At 37.5% G+C, this 17789-nt stretch overlaps 1 protein-coding gene across 4 annotated transcripts; it reads right to left on the bottom strand.

Annotated features, from left to right (window-relative positions):
• Positions 1–3476: 3476 nt before the first annotated feature.
• On the bottom strand, positions 3477–10978 carry LOC116251226 (tetraspanin-8-like). 4 transcript variants are annotated; one of them, XM_050077107.1, is made up of 6 exons: positions 10224–10978; positions 10007–10144; positions 8239–8371; positions 7790–7865; positions 5226–6293; positions 3477–5139 (listed from the first exon to the last, which is right to left on the bottom strand). In XM_050077107.1, the coding sequence occupies exons 5-6, from the start codon at positions 5754–5756 to the stop codon at positions 4843–4845; spliced, it is 828 nt and encodes a 275-aa protein (XP_049933064.1). In that variant the 5' UTR covers positions 5757–6293; positions 7790–7865; positions 8239–8371; positions 10007–10144; positions 10224–10978; the 3' UTR covers positions 3477–4842. The 4 variants fall into 4 exon arrangements, with proteins under 4 accessions (XP_049933064.1, XP_031481232.1, XP_049933063.1 ...); XM_031625372.2 differs by having other exon boundaries at positions 7790–8371; XM_050077106.1 differs by having other exon boundaries at positions 7790–8371; positions 10007–10133.
• Positions 10979–17789: the final 6811 nt, after the last annotated feature.

The following is a 17789-nucleotide window of genomic DNA, read 5'->3' as shown; positions in this document are numbered from 1 at the left end:
AACGATCTCACACTTTTCTTCTAATTGATTCGTGTTGTTATATTTAGTGCCTAGCTAGTCGAAGCGACTTTTAACTTTGTAAGGTTCAAACGTTTGGGCTTACTCTAGTTGTTGTGCTCAACGTCTTACATATATTCGTGTCGGCAAACTATTTATGATGGGTGACATTCGAGTTTTAACGGGTATTTGCACTATTTGTCCAACACAAATATGTTATTGACATGATCTTCAACATTGTTGCAATCTTTCATCTTATAAAAATTATGAAACATGATGATAAATCAACATGGTTGTTCTAGCCATTAAGTCATCCTTCCAATTATTTTTTTTCACAAGATTTTATTATAAAACATGGCATTTTTCATGAGAGCAGAATCATCGATCTAGAACTCATCGGGCTTATGAACAGTTTGCAATATAATTCAAATGCACCCATGCTGGGGGAGGAACCATCCATAGTATAATTAAAATAAGGAGCAATAATTCACAATATCAGGAAAGCTCAGGCTGGTACTCTGGCGTGATTTATAAGCTCAAAAACATTCGCAAGGAGCAAGAACATAATCTTATAAAAGTTCACAGTGGGCTGTTGTTCTCAGCTCAGTTAAGAGATGTGGAGCTTTGAACGGACGGCTGCTTCATATACGATCTCGTCCGCCATGGATGAGTACTGCATAACATCACACGTAACGATCAATCACTAGCTCTGTGTGCAGAAGACATGCAACATCAATTTCAGGAGAGATGATCTGGGCCACTATGGACTGCATTATTTTCAGCATCGAATACAATGCAATGGTTCATCTCTCCCTGAGATTCCTTCCAATCAGTACTTTCCAAAAGCATCTATCAATACGTTTTCATTCTTTCATACGAGTCATTCCCCAGATCAGGCATCATCCTTACTCTCTTGACCATATTATATGTACTTTCCACTCACTTAGCACCAGCAATTTTTCTTTCGGGCGCAGGAGCCGGTGAGGTCACCACTCACGAGAGAAAGAGAGGGAGAGACTGGTGGGCGTAATGAAAGCGCTTTCGATTTTTGGCCAAAACAACAGCCCACTGTGGACTAGAGAAGGACCCAGACAAAAAATAAATAACCAAAGAAATGCTGAGGAGTATTAGTGTTTTGTATCCTTTCTTTTATATTTCAGAACCTTTTCCTTGTTTACTTACATTTTTGCAAGAAAATAGTAGAATACTTGTCCTTATACAATTAATTTATTATTTTTTATGTCTCTAAAATTTAAAAAATTTTAAGAATTTGAGGATCTGGTAGCGGCTTGCTTATTTATATATATATATCAAAGGCATCACAACACATACATCAATGACGTCATACAACACATTTTTCAATACTTAAGCTGATGCACTTTGTGCGTGTGAATTCTTATATATATATATATAATTAATTTATTTGCTGAAATAAGTTTTAACAAAGCATTTACTTGTAACATTTTTTTAACATACAAATATTTAAGACATCCTCACTTGGTATAAGAACCAAAATCTCTAATTACCAGAACTAGACTGGACTCTATGCGCGTCGGTCCATACCCAAGCAGCCGATGAGATAAAACCATTTAGGAAAGAACCAAATCTGTTCCATTCCAAATAGAAGAATCCAAAGGTTGGTGTTTTTATGTGACTCTGAATAGCAATAGGAATTGTTGGTGTTAGGTAATTCCTGCTATATCTCTTCAGCATCCTCATTTTTTGAATTTCAAATTGTTGATGATTTCATCCTTCTCGTGAATGTACCATAAAGCCCTTCATCTGTAAATAATTAGAAGCACATATAGATATAGAGCTAAGGTATCTATATTTCAGACAATCCTGAAATATAGAACCTCTTATATACTTGAGCTTTTCAGTAAAATTAAACAAAGTTCACTTTTAATTAAGCATGTGTAAGAACTACAATGACCAATTAATTAAATACAGTATTGTTTCAGGGGATTTCATTATCTTAATTACAGTACTTTGTGCAGTACTGTGATGCTTGCTTAGTAAATCTTGGGAGATTAAGAAGTAATTGCCTCATCCCAATAAATCAACTGTATAGATACACGATTAATAGCATTAAAGTGAGCAATTTTGAGCCTTTTCTACATTAGAAAAGGAAAATGGGTTGTAGCACACTAGCCAGTAAAGCGGCCATACCAAAAGAATCTGGGTTATATATCAATCCCGTCGTCGCAATCACGATCCAGTACACTACTTCCCAGAAGCATAAAAGGTGCTGAAACATACTCTGTCAACGAAAAGGTTACAACATCTCTTTGAGGCAGTAGAAAAAACCACTCACCCTTTGAAAAAGAAAAGGTATCCATGTTGGGGGCCAACTGTTTTGCTCCATTTTCTAATGTGATCCATAAACTGTCTACCATTGCTAAATACCCACCAAATGTTCTGAAAGAATATACTGCTGCTCAGTTCAATTTAGCTGATATTGTAACCTGAGATTAAAGAAAGTAACAAAGGTCGAAGTCACTGCACGAAAGCTAGTGGCTCATTTAATAACTTAAAATTAACATGTTAGGTGTTTACTTTAGGCCCATGTTTGGCCACTAAATAAAAAGGAGAAAAGATTTCTAAGAAATGAATTACCCTGGGGAGATGAACTTACTGAGAATGTTCATTTCACATGAGCCTTTCAACTACTAAAAAGAAGCTATGCGAAGATGGCAAAAATTGTCAATCCGCTAAATGTATTGTGTGGTCACGCAAACAGTGACGAAAAGTATGAGGATAATCGAGGAATTCCACCGAGAATGCTTGTCTTACTCCTACCACAAAAATTATATCATGTACCAACAGAAAAAAAATAAAAATAGAAGTAGAAAATTTTGCTTTTGGATTCCCATCCTTCGTACTTAAAGTGTGATAGCCCCTAAGTGATCACACACCTCTACTCTCCCTCTCCCCGTCTCTTAAGCATTAACCTTCTTACTGCAATCTTCCCTTTCCTGCATTCAAGCCTGCAGATCATAACTCAATCCGGTTGGTAGCAGAAGGGTTTCCGGCATCAGTTTCTTTTCTTAAATATTGATCTAGATTTCCTTGTGTTCTGCCCAAGGTTTTGGTCTATTTTTGTTTCTGTTATAAGTCTGGAATGTTCAGATGGCGATTCTGGGTACTGGATTGAGTTTTCTTATGTTGGTTTTGTGTAATCTTTGGAGATATTGATTTACTGTTTCAGGTTTATATCGACAGCGCAGAAGGTGGAATGGCCAGCCAGTTCGAGAGGTTGGTGTGTCATTTGAAGACAAAGTTGAAGGCCTTGAAAATGAAGCAGACCTACAACAAGATTGACAAGAGTGAGAGTATGAGAATGGAGATAAGAAGCCGGAGAGCCAGGAAGCTGATAGCGGAAACCATGGAGAAAGCTGACTCGTTGGGAGCCAAGGGTTTTATCTTATGATATATGTTATATATATATATATATACTCTCAATATGGAGAAATCAAGCAACCACTTATACAGATGCGTGTGTAAGCACTTGATATGCCCCCTCCCTCTCTCTCTCTCTCGATCCTAAAAGACGGTCACAGGCCATGTGTTGGAACTCTCAAATTTACCGATGAAAAAATCAGCTTGCAGATGTTGTCGAAGAGAATTTGTTGCACATAAGGTGACAGTAGAAACTCAATCTATTCGACGTTTTGGTTCTTTTTGGCAATATAGTGCATGTAAATCCTTCTATTGAGCGCATAGCTATCAAAACCCACTATCTTCGCATTCTATTGGAGTCGAGGATTATATTGCAGAGATTAAGGGTTGCTTATGCTCTAGACACAGCTCGAGGATCTGTGTTATTTTTGGGTATAGTAGCTCATCCGTTTGCAACTCTGTCAAAGTAACACGATTACACCCGCTAAGACCCAAAAGGATAGATTATTCTAACCGGCCCCTTGATTGGTACTATAAAAAATTATCAAGTAAATCAAAAGTACCAATAAAAGTACCGACTACGTGATTCATGATTTGACATCACTACGTTTTCGTATCTTACCATATCTCACAACCAAAATTTCATCGATTTCATTACGTTATAGGTTTAGTTACTGGGAAATGTCTCTTCGGTGATGTGATTGTGTTACTAATACACAAGAAACAGTAAAAAGTATGCAAGAATTCATGTCATTTCAGCATAGCAAAGAAAGAAAACAGGAGACCAAAAGCATAGCTTGAGCAGCTGGCTAATTGATTGAGCCGTTACAAAACGGATTCCCTATTCATCAGTTGACTAGGTTGCACTGGGCGGCTGCTGATGGAGTCCTCACGAATGGAGACTATATTGTGGGCCTGATCGAGACTGGCCGATCCTTGGAAAGAGAGGCGACAGAGGTGGGCACGTCATAGAATTATTTCTCTCTTGTATTGGTTTCTGTTGTTGATAGTGTAAATTATACTGCTTTACCAACTCCAGAAGTGCCCCACTATGACTACATGAATTACTTGCCTTTTGCATTTCCACTTGTCTGCAACTCGCTAATGGCGTGACTTGAAAAGACTTTACAGTACCACTTTCACTTCGCACTACCAACAGAAGTTTTTCCGCACTTTAACTGTTCAGAAAACGTGTTGAAAGAAGACCCAGAAAGCAACCATTACAAAGTACAGCTCGAAGGGTCTAGTCCAAATGAATGCAAGGGGCAGAGCAAGTGACATGTTCGGAAGCAATATGCTTTGAATAGTGTAACATTGAGATACAGAAAAATATTACATTGCCAAGCGGTATGAAGGGCTTGTTAAAGAATTGCAAGTAGTCATCTCCAAACGAATGATTTCCACTTCTTTCACTTGTAAGAAGAAAACAACCGTGTTCAAGCATCTCTACGTTCTCCAGTACTGGCGACTATCATTCCTATTGTTTCTGAAAGCACAGCACCCGATGGAGTACACGACCACGAGGAAGACGATGACGACCATGTTGGCAATGGCGAGGTTGCGCCAGTTGTGCCTGACATTCTCGAGGACGCCGGCCTTGCATGTCCTGCAATCGTAGCAAAGCTTGTCTTCTTTCTCATTCCACACACTGCAATCACCGTCGGAAGAGTTTTTCATGCTCGACTGAGTTACAAGCAGATCACCACTAACTCCACAGTCTGCCGGGGGATGGCAGCAACCAGCCTGCAATCATCAAGGCAGGAGGCTTGCGTCAGGCAGTGCTAGAAATTTTTTGTCACGGCAAAGAAAATAAATGGCAGAGGACCAACCTGTATGGGCGAGAGGCTGCGGGGGGGCGGAGGTGGGCCACCGGAGAGTTCACCGTTGAGGTTTTTCAACATCAGGACGCCGTCCAAAATATCGCACACCTGGGCCTCCATCAAACATACCCTGATCTTCCCCCAGTTGGCCTCGTCCTCCACCCGCCGCTGCAGCCAGTGCGAGTAGTCGCCCAGCCGGTAGCGGCCGTACCCCTGACCGGAGACGACGCGGCCCGCCGCCTCGTTGGTGACGAGAAAGACCCACGCGGTGAGGCCAATGGTGGCGACGATGAGGAGGAAGGCGATCGCGAGGTAGAGCCAGAGGAGGGCGGTGACGCGGCAGCACGACCCGAGCACGCCGGCGATCGAGGCGACCACGAGGAATACGGCAATCACTATTGCCGGCCGGTGGAACACGCGCTCGCACGACGAGGTGGAGTTGGCACCCAGCCACACCACCAGGACGAGTAAGCCGAGAGACGTAACGAGGGTCAGGAAGTTCAGGATCCCCAGAAGGCTGTTGCTCAGACGGCACCCCATGCTCGAGACGACCTAAAATTCCCGGTCGATCCGCAGGGAGCTTTGCCCCGTCCCTCCGGTAGTCCGGCGAACCCAAATTAAGGTGTTCTACGACGGAAAATCGATTTTTCCCGGCAACTGGGCCACCGTAACCTTGCCGAAATACCGAATATATCCTCCGTTAACGGGAAACGGGCAACAGTACTAAGCTTAAAGAGACTCTCTCTCTCTGTGTGTGTGTGTGACGAGGGAGAACGGAGCGTCTATGTTTTATACGGAGCGGTGTTTGGAGCGAGCGACCTTCGGATCCCTTGGTCTAATTTGGGAGCCGTTACAGGCTTGTTGGTACAGTTGCCAACGAACCGAGGCCGCTAAAATTGGCAGATCCAGCATCGGATCCAGTTAAGAGGCGTCCTATTGCATCTGATATTCGTTCCGGACAACCATACAGCCTTATTTCTGGTCACGAGATCCAAATCAGATCCAACTTACTCACCTTAAAAGCCACCTCCTATGCTTCACAAGTAAGAAATCTTCGTTGGATCCAACTCCAATAATCTGATATGATGAAAAGGCTCAACTGCCAAACCGATCCAATATAACAAACTACCAAACGGAATCCAGTAAGAAAATCTGTAGAATCCAACAGTATGATATCGATTTGGAATTTAAATATCAAACAAAGTCGCACCATATATTGCAAATACTTGTTAGTTTTTTGGACATGATTCTTCAACACATTTTCAAACTAGCTTCTTATATATGACTCTTGGATATAATGCCGCCCTACACTTTCCAAAGACAAGAAAAGTTTAATTATATGCACAAACAAACAAAATTCAAGCTATTTTCTTTCGAAAAAAATGTAAAATTATACAAGCTATTTCGCACAAGCACTTTATAAATTGTCAAAAGTTGGTAAAATAACTCTGATGATTAACAAAAAGCAAACTTATTTTAAATAAAACATTATCCAAAATAAATTCAGAAAAATAAAAAAAATAAATTAAGGTACAATGCAACCTCATAATTTCTACTGGCAGGGAAAATTTAATAATATGCAGACACAAAGTGCTAACAAAAGAAACACTCAAAAAAGTTAAAATATGTTTGAAAATATCAGTATTATAAATTTATAAAGACCAATAGCATTAACTATTTAAAATCTAAGGAAAATAAAAAATCGGACTGATAAATGAAAAATGAGAAAGAAATGGTTATACATGATATGACCATAAGCATATGATAAAATTGATTTAAAATTATGATATATTATGTTAAGCCAAACATTATCAAGAAATGCACTCTCTAAACAATCCGATAAAGTAGAAAACTTATCAAAAATAACATATTTATAATCAAATAAGTTTAAAATATAGAAAAAAAATTACCTTGCAAAAGGGACCAGTTAGACAGAGACCCTAGCATCCTTAATCGTGGTCCATAAAAAATTTAAAATAATTTAATAGATCAAACTTGTATGCACAAATATTTGGAATTTGTTTAATTTTCAAACAAAACTATTCAAATCTTACAAAAAAAATCTCTACTGTCTGCATTTCAAAAAGGCAAAAGACACAATATAAATAAAGTCTAAAAGAAAGACTGGTAAATGCATTTAAAAGAGCACATAAAGAAATGCATTTCGAAAAGGCAAGAGAAACAATATAAATAAAGTCTAAAAGAAAGACTGGTAAATGCATTTAAAAGAGCACATAAAGAAATTTGAAAAGGGGTCACAAAATATGGAATCTATATCTAAGAAATACAATACAAATAGTCATTACTTCTTTACAAATCTAATTAAAAATTTGCAATCATATAACTAATAAAAGAAATGACAACACATATTTGATTGACATTTAAAGATGTAGTAAAGGTTATCACTAAAATCTCTTAGCATCCTTAGGAAAGCCTAACAGATTCCCAAGGCAGGTCTTCAAAATAGAAAACTCCCAAAAAAATTATCACAACAAAATATTTAGAAACATGAAACATTTAATCAAGATAAATCATGTGCATCAAAAATGAGAATAAGAGAATCGAAACTTAACCAAATCAATAGAGTTAAGAACTTGTGTTTATGCATGCATCACACGCTGCTCCACATGCCTGCTCATAGATATTCTTCTGCATATATCAAAGACTCAACAAAGTCAACAATGAACCATTAAGTGCTTAGCAAGGAGTACATACTACATGGAACCCTTAACAAGAATATTCTGGGTCAATATTCGAGAACAAATTAACCCTAATTTGAATTCAACCATTTTTTTTTTCTTTTATTCCATATTCATATGGGCGAGCATCCTTTTGTGCTCATCTTAAACATGTGACTGTCAAAGATTACGTGATACTGAAATGAACATTTTCAAACAAAAAAACTGATGCAAATCTTTTGAGGCCATCCTGCTTTCAAAGATCGATGTCATTAGCATATGCAAAACATAATGCAGAAAATGAAAACAGATAGAAGAGAACAGAGCAGTGTTCAACGACAAACCTAAGCAAGTTATTAATCTCCACACTTTTCAGACCTAGCCGTCATGTCTCTCTCTTTCTCTCTCTCTCGATCTTGATCACAATGGTTCTTTTCATCTCCACCATCATTAACCACTCAATAATAACACCACTCGCTACAAAACCAGATGCACATAAACAAGAAAAAGTCAAAGACGAAGCCTTCAAGGAGAGCTTTATGTAAAATGCATAAATTAGGTAACAGAAGAAATTATAGAGGAAGCAAGTAATACTGTAATACTGAATTTGGGGCCAAAGGAAGAGGGCAATAGATCAAAGCTAATTCACCTTACATACTTAGGTAGTAATTCTCAACAGTAAAATGTTCTGAAAGGCCCATACTTATAATTGATGCAAAATGCCATGCCTAAGAAACGGAGGGAACAGGGCAATTAATCCTTTGCAAACACACACACACACACACACACACACACACAGAGAGAGAGAGAGAGAGGCATGAATATCTCTATATTGGGAACACGAACATGAAAATCCATTTGGAATATTTGCCAATTATGAAACATAAATCAAATATTATGAATTAGATGGAACTACAATTCTATACAACTCAGGTGGTCCTATTTAGTTGTAGTCTGCCTAGAACTCAATTTGCTAGTTTACCAAAAAGGAGAAAACGATTCACACTAAATACAAATGCATAAAGACAACATAGATGTTGTTATAGATCTTAATGTGTGATGCATGAACTCTAATGCTTTGTCATGCTGGTTTCTAATTCAAGTTCATGCATATCTTCATTGAGGCTTAAGAAATCTCAGTCGCCTTATTCTATTTCCAACAAAATAGGTTTTCTCTATAATTATCTGCTTGTACAAAACTTTCTTCATAGAAATTAAAAAAAACACAGAGACCATTGAATGCATAAAATCAAGGATGGAGCATAATAGGTGGTTAAGAAAAAATAAGTTAATAACTAAGGCATGTTGCTGCTGCTGAATCGAGCAGCCTGGCACAAAGTTAAATTACATCAATGGAATTAATGTGGCATATCTAAAACCCTCTATACAGCAGCCTTTTTTCTATAAAAAATCTGAAATATATAAAAATATATATATAATTTAAACACTAATTACTGAAAAAGTATGTTCAATGTCTTCTAAAATAATTATTGAACAGAGACCAACTACAGGGATTAGTTTGGAACTTTGGATCATGTTTTTGCACATCTTAAATGCAGAAAATAAGCCAAAACTAGTAACCGTCCAAAATTCATTAAGCTTCAAATCTTGTATGACAAATGAGCCGTTGGTCAGCCACCAGAAAGGGCTTTTCTTCTCCATGTCTGTACATGAATCTAGGAACAGTTAAGCTAGCTTCGAAAGGGATTTATGAAGGAAAAAATGTGGAACAATGCATAACTTAGCCCCATCAGCTGAACTGTCTACGTATAGATACTGCAGAAACTACACCTTACACTTTGATTTGACTGTCGAAAAGACTCTAGCTTAGTGTTGCCCAAAATATATGTTTAGGGTATTAGAGCGAGGTCAAGTCTCAAAATAGTGAGTTAACAAAAGGTTATTTGAGAAGCAAGTTCTCTGTATGTGGTTTATGTACCTCAATTGAACGAGGCTGATCCCTTTCTAAGAAGCAGTGATATACACATGTATGATTTACTCCTTAAAGCACGAAAAACGTTGCTTTTCCCATCTATATGATTTGTGCATATAACATGAAAAAATAAAATAACAACACATTTATTAAATTAATAGAGCAGAGAGTTTCTAAACTTGAGTAAGCATGGATCTTGCGTGGATCTTCATCTATGTTCTTCTATGGACATGGTGGCTGACGGTCTTCACTCGGTGGCGATATAAAAAGCAAAAACCCATGTCCGACAATTTTCCCTGGCATTGCCTGTTAAGAAACTGAAACAATGTAAACATATGTTGGACCAGATAAAAGAAGAGGAGAAGGAGGAGGAGGAAGAAGTAGAAGAAGAAGTACGTGGCTGAGGGTTTGCACAGAAAGCAATGTCGACTGCGTCAGGAGAAATAGCGCGAGGAAGTTTCGGGCATAGATGAATTCCACCAATTCTGCCCCCTTCCTTCACTGGCAATGCCCTAACGCCAGAAAGTTTCTCCTTAACTGGCATTCGACGTATAGTCTCAAATCTTGATTGATGAATAGTCTCTAGCGTTCCTGGTTCCCCCTGTATGTCTCCAGTTTTCATTGGCACACAGTGGACGCTAACGTCCTCCACCAGTTGCGACGCCGTTTTGAAAATGAAATGCCACCTGCAATGGCGCCCCAACTCAGCAAAAACGAACAGACAATGAACAGGAGGAAAATAAACAAAAGGAAAGAGAGAAAGGTAAGAGCCTTCGCATCCTTGGAAGGGCACCCTTCTCAATAAATCTTTATTCCCAACATCCGATGGCTTCACCATTATCACTCATCAACATCCAACGGCTCTATCCAGTGAACAAACTCCTGCCATCGAAAGAAATTATCCCCATTATCCGATGGCGTCACCCATTGACATCCAATGGCTCTACCCCGCGAACAAACTCTGGCCATCTAAAGAAATGCCGTCCAAAGAGCTCAATGGTGTCTATTGCCAACCAAGAAATGATCGGAAAAATGAGGACGTGCATGTTGCTTGGCCTGAGAAAAATAAGTGGATAAAAGAGAAGAGTGTGTACGACTTCCCTTCCGAAAAACGATCGGGGAGAGGAAGACGTGGAACCGTAGAGGCTGATCCATGGCGCCGAAACAACTTTTAAAATTTTCCATGCCTGAATGCCACCGACTTGCCGATCATCGGGTCGGATCTGCACAAAAAATTCGGTTGCCAAACCCAACCAAGTGCAAAGTAGACCGGATCTTAATATATACACTGGATTGGAGACTCAACTCCGCTTAATTGAAACCCTAGCTCTCTCTCTTTGGTATCTAGGGGACCTGTTGTCCTCAAATTTTGTTATATATTCTCATTTTATATATATATATATATATATATAAGTTTTCTTCATTGTTGCGCTGACAGCGCAGCTCCTATTAGTGTGTTATGGATGGCTTTCTTTTAAAACCCTTGATGTTTTGCCCAGCATTTTCTTAGAAACTCTTTGACTCATTGCTGAAGGTTTTTAATGTATTAAAAAAGAAAATATTGATAGTTTTTAGCCGAACATTTTCTTAGAAACTCTTGACTCAGGTTTTTAATGTATTAAAAAAGAAAATATTGATAGTTTTTAATAAGGGTAGACATCGAACTGAGTAGCAAGACGGCAATCAAGTCCAATCCGATAATTAAGCGAACCGAGCTTGGGCTGCCAAGCATTTTAAGACAGCCTCATGTATAGTATATGTTTATGCTAATTCATATAAACGTAGGATTTCAAAATCTAATTATAATTGTACGATCTTGCAAACGAACAACTAGTTGTTAGACAGGCTTGAATTTGTTGTTAAATATATAGATAGATAAAACTCAACTAGTAAGAAACATTTTGAGTTGGAAATGCTTAAATGAATTAAATGAGCCGATCTGAAATTTACCTTTTCATTTGAACGATCGGTTTGGATGGCCGTCCCGAACTACAATACATGAGAAATCTCCACCATAATTCTCATATTCACTTAACAGTTTACGTTCTGCTTTCTTACTTTTTTTTTTCTCTCCCTACTTTAAATCTTCATGATTCAGGAAACAATGGTTTTTTTTCTTTCTTTACTTTTGTACTTTGCGTGTGCGTGGATCCACCCTGTTGTTCCCCTTATCGAAAGCAAGCTGGGTCCCTTGATCGGATACCAACTTTCTTTGAGAAAAGAGAAAAAAAAGATCCCCGTCACTTCCTCTTCATGTTATGTTTTCTCTCTCAAACACGTCTACTTTTTTTGTCCAACTTTATCTTTTTCAAATTTTCTTTACGTCTAATCTTATGACAGTGGAACCATTCCCTTTTTCTGCAAAATGGGGTCCTAAAACGGTCTTTAACCTCCCCACCAATGAAAGTTCTTTCTTTCTATCATGCTTCGCTCCTTTTCTCCTTTGCATTTTCCCCTGTTCTTAACTTTTTGCTTAATATTCCAATAGATCCAAAGTTGGATTTGTTCTTTGTGGCACGAGAAAGCAAGTATCTCATACATCTTTTGCATAGCAAATTGTATTTGGGCAGAAGGTTTGCACAGATGACTGGCCTCATACCAATTACTGTTTTTGCACAATCACTTAACAGATGAATTTGATTTTTTAAAAGATATAAATCCATTTGAGTATGTGTCGTAAAGCCAAAAGGAATCACCTTCTTTTAATCATTCATTCAGCTATTGAGTAGCGCGATACAGTAGGATGAAATACTCTTCCTCATCTTGTTCATTCGAAAAAAGAGAAAGGAAATTGGTTTTGGAAGACACAATTGTGCCGCTTTCACCTGTCTGACTTGTAGCGGTGTCGTCTAACAGACTTGGTTATATGTTCGACCCCATGAACCCTCGAGCGTGTGCCGCCCACCGGCCTTGTAATGTTTGGGACAGATATATTACCATGCATTGTTGAGGTTTCCAGCAGCCTCTACTAATCCATAACGATTGATCATACTCCGGATTTGAAATTCCTGGATTCGACTGACGTTAGGTGTTTTTTTGCCAGGAAAAGGATAAAATTCCGTTACTTCCAAAGAATTGAATCATACTATGATGCATTTTAACAAGATCAAAAGCAATATTTTGGAAGAAGAACCTGATCTTCTTCTTCTAACTTGGCATCATGGCGACCGATCGAAATTCCCACGCCAGAGTAGCCATTGATAAAAAACAAAAGCGCAGGCGTTACTTTCTTGCTTTTTCACTCAATTTTTGTCCATGTTTTGCCGTTGGGCAGGAATCAATTCAAGTCTATCCTTGGAGTTTCACAAAGTAAAACGGAATTTGTACTCGACCATGTCGAACTTCCACTACAAGAAACTCGATCTTCACTGACGTCAAAAAAAAAAAAAAAAAAAAAAAGCGTCACTATAGGTGCACTTTCACTAACCCAAAATACCTGGGTGGTCATTCAGTTGATCCAGAGTTTCAGACCGATGTTCTTGGATCATATTTCGTTACTTCTTTGGACCCTAGTTCGTATCCAAAGTGGTAAAATCCAGACCTATGTAATTGGATCCATGTATATTCAAGATTCATGCAAGCTTCAGGATCAAGATCCACGGACCCCAATATTGTCCTATCTCTAGACTCGAAACATCTTAAAATATTTTAAGACGGTTTCTAGAATCATATGTGTGTGTGTGTGTGTGCGTCGTGCAGTCAGCAGGTTCAGATGTGTAATTTGAATTTGTGACCGACCCTGTTCGCATGCATGATGCCCGATCATATGAAATACATGTTCATAAAACATGTGATCCAAAACCACGATATTCAAAGATATGGTATGAATATATTCTTTTCTTAGCAAATGTACCAATTAGAGTTTGAATTCGTTTATTGGCTGCTATTAGTACATTCACTAATCTCAATCTCGCCCAGAAAAAGGAAAAAGAAAGAGAAAGTGCTGGGCATATTCTGGTGGAACCTTTTCCTTTTTCAAAGGAAAAAGAATCAAAAGTGTAATAAATAGAATTGACCAAACATGAGCACTGAGTAAAAGATATGCCTTCTTCCAACCCGTGTAGTACAGATTCAGGCCAACGAATGAAGGACAAACATCAATGAAAAGCAGCGTTGCTTTTTCAATATATATATATATATATATAAAATTTTGATTTACGTATATTGCCGGTCATGTCTGCTGCATTTTTCTTGGCTTCACCTAAGCATTTGCTCTCGCATGTCATTCATCCGTAGCAGTGTTTTGATTGATCAAAGACCAGCGAGCCCGAATACGTCATGCTCCTTACCTACATGGCTACAATGGGTAAAACCGTAAAATGTAGTTTAATTGGATGTGGATCATGGATTTGGACCCTTTCAATCCGGGTCATTACTCAATAAGAACATATAAAACAAATCATATATAATAGTCACAACCAAGGAAGATCCAATAAAGGTTTTTTAATTATCATCCTTTATGTAATTTTTTTGAGTTATTAAGTAAGAGTTGACTGAGGCTCATAATGTTCATGGGTTTAAGGGCGGAAGACCTTTTATATTTATTTCTGTAAATTTTTTATTTATTAGAGTTTTAATGAATAAAGCCTTTTGTTTACGTGTTTCCCTTCTTCTCAATTCGATTTTTATATGAAGAATTGTTTCGAAATTCTTGATAGGACATATGGTTCTTGTTATCAGGGGAGGAGAGAAAATTTTGAAAATTTAATTTTGCTGATTCGTCTTTTCAAAAATTTTGGTTTTACCAGTTTGTTATTGTTTCGTGAACAGAATACAATACAGTATGAATATTTCATGAATCTATCCAAATTGTTTTTATTGTTAAACAATTCCTTAAAAAAGGTTTAATAAGACATAAATGGGGGTCCTGAATACATGTTATAAAACTTGTCTTTTGAAAATATCATTTTTTATTATAATGCAACTATGTGGGGCATTTGCAATCACACTAAGTCATCCCATTTTGAATTAATTGGAGAGGAGGGCTTCATTGGACTCCGCCGTATTGATTTAAGGTCAACTGTTTATACGAAAATTGAAGAGAGATTAGACACATATTTCATTTGGACCTTTCCCATATTTCCTATGTTTCATTTTGGTTATATGCTCGTTCTAATGTATAGATTTCTCTTTCGATATGCCCTATTTAAAATAGTGCAATTCAATTATTTTATGAACAGGCAAGTCTGCACAACCATGAATTAAAAATAAAAAAATAAAAAACAAAGGACAGGTTGTGTCATTTTAGGGTCTTCAGGTGGCAACTTCTCGGTAAGTGGGGCCACCCATCACTCGGCTGATCAAAGCGAAAGCATTCATCCAGTAACAGAGCCAGAAATTTTTTCTGGACGAGAAACTCATTCAATATCTTTAATTTCTTTGGAGCACTTATATGTATAACAATCAAACATATCAAAACAATAACATGTATATTAAGATAATTTTGTGAGGCTGATGTGGACAAATGCTTACACCTCTTTCACCTAACTTCTCATTTTTTTAAGATACGAGAACTACTTTCAATGTCTCGAAGTGTTATAACCATTGATACTTCAACTTGTGCGTCAATAACCCCATTTTTTCAACAAAAAAAGTTTACACTTTGAAAATTTAAAACATAAATTGACCACCTACCAGTCTTCACTCCATTCATTCTCTCAACTCCTTTGGTGACCTTGAGGTCTCTCAACTCCTTTGGTGACCTTGAGGTTCTCAACTTGGTAAGCAAAAGGCAAAAGTTGATAATTTGTTCAAATCTATAGGCAACCCAATAAATAAATAAATAAATAAATATATATATATATATATATATATATATATATATATATATATATATATATAACATGTAATGAAAAATGATGCAGAAAAGTTATAAAATATTATTAAAAAAAGATTTAAAAAAGCAGAGTGGCCAAATCTGTTGGCAACAGCTAAAATGGTCGGAAAGCATGTAACAAAAGAGAGAAATCAAAGTGCATCCGAGAAAGAACAAGAGAGAGAGAGAAACAGAGATTCCATCTACGATCTTCAACGTAATTAATCATGACATCCTCTCTTTCTTATTTGAATGATTACAATGAAGAACAGCTTGAAGCTGGGTTCTTGTTTGACTTACTACCTTCATAAAGAACAAAAAGGAAGTGCTTCTGTTCTTGCCCGTTTGATTGCAGGGAAATTAAAAGAGGTGACACACACTGACCTGGGACCTCCATTTTCACCACACTTTCCCCTCACCGGAGTGGAGTTAGATCCCGGACTCCTACTTTTTGAACCTTCCTTAGCCGCTAAGAATTGAGAAGCTTTCCACAATTTCTTTCTTGTTCAGTTGCCTTGCCTTTGAGAGAGTGGTGCTCAATTAGCGATTCTATTGAAAGCAATGAGCCATTATTGCTTCCCACTTGGATCTTTCGCCGTCGCCTTTGTATTCGTCGTCTCCATAAAGAGGAAGCCCACTAAAGTTTCAAGCTCTCGCTTTCTGTGTCACAATATTAAAGTACGTCGTTCTTCTTTCATGTCCACAGATGAGCTCATTCGTGGGAATTCCTTGTATCGTTTTGAAATATGCTGCTGAATTTTTGTTGTTGGCACACATAAAACTACTTGAAACATTCAAACAACTATATATATATAAAGCCACTTACATTTGTTAAGCTTTGGGGGCGTTTGATGCATTGAAAATATAGAGTTGAAAAGAAGTTTCCACAAACTTTAAAGAAATAAATCCACGTTTCTAAAACCTGTTTGTGTTTCTTGTTCTTAGTTTTATGTTTTAGGAAATAAATTTTCCAGTTTGATAAGAATGAAAGAAGAAGAAACAAAGTAGTTAGATTAATCATTGCTTGAGAATCCAACGGTAACTTTTTTTTTTTTGGAATTTTTTTTCAAAACCAACTCAACTTTCACTTTTTCATTCCAAGTTCCATGGGTAAGAAAATTTTTCAAAAATTTAAATTTTATTTACAAGGCTACATGAAATATCCTGTCCATCAAACAGACCCTTAAAAAATGGTTTTTTTTTTTTTGCCCCAAAGCTGGGGGAGAAAGGCGAAACTGGCTATATGCACCATCTAATGCACAAAAAATTGTGTATTAGAATGTATAATGACCAAAATACTCATGTTCAGGAAACAAAAGACATTTTTTTTGTAAGAACAAAAACAGGTAATGAAAAAGTTAAAAGACAATAAAGAACATTTCTTTTTTAAAAATCACCAAAATACCCGATTCTCACCTTGTTTTGATTTGAGTGCACATTTGCTGCATGCACAGAGTGGTGCACTCAACTCACTCTCCATCAAATTACTTAGCTCAGCTGATCTTCAAGACAAATGATGCTAAGAATTTAGTTTCGAAAATGGCGCAATTCGCCCGAGCTGACTTGCATTAAAAAAGAAAAGGCCTCCACTCCTCATGCATCACACCTGGTCCTGAGCGGGAAGGCATAGCTGGTCGGACAAGCAGGTTGATGGCTTAACATTAGTTTGATTCTCATAGGTCCGAAGCAACCCTAGACTCTAAGGAAAAGGGTAAAGGGAGGAGCGAAATTCTCTCCTGAGGCATTTGCATTACTCATGCATCCGCACATCTGTCTTTGTCGCCACCTTCCCTGGCTTCCAACTCATGATATCCCATAAACTTGGTGCTTTCATGAGTCACCCTTTCCAAATTGGTGGACACTTTATGCATCCCTCATCAGAACAAAAATTTTATATCAAGAAACTGGAATTGGATTGAAAAACTCAGTGGCTGAATCAAGATTATCAAGACACAAATTCATCATACTTGGATCGAGAAACTTGACGTCTAAACCAATATGTAATTAGAACTCATGACTAGTAATAACTATTTTCCCTCATTGTAAGGAATATGAAATCACTAATATCCTCTCCATTTTTCGCAAGTTTTTGAAAGATGTTTGATAAGGAAAACATTTGTATTTTTTTTTTATCATTGTAAAATACA

Source organism: Nymphaea colorata, chromosome 3 (genome assembly GCF_008831285.2).
Source record: "Nymphaea colorata isolate Beijing-Zhang1983 chromosome 3, ASM883128v2, whole genome shotgun sequence".
Lineage (NCBI taxonomy): Eukaryota > Viridiplantae > Streptophyta > Magnoliopsida > Nymphaeales > Nymphaeaceae > Nymphaea > Nymphaea colorata.
This window is presented reverse-complemented; position numbering and strand designations above follow the sequence as displayed.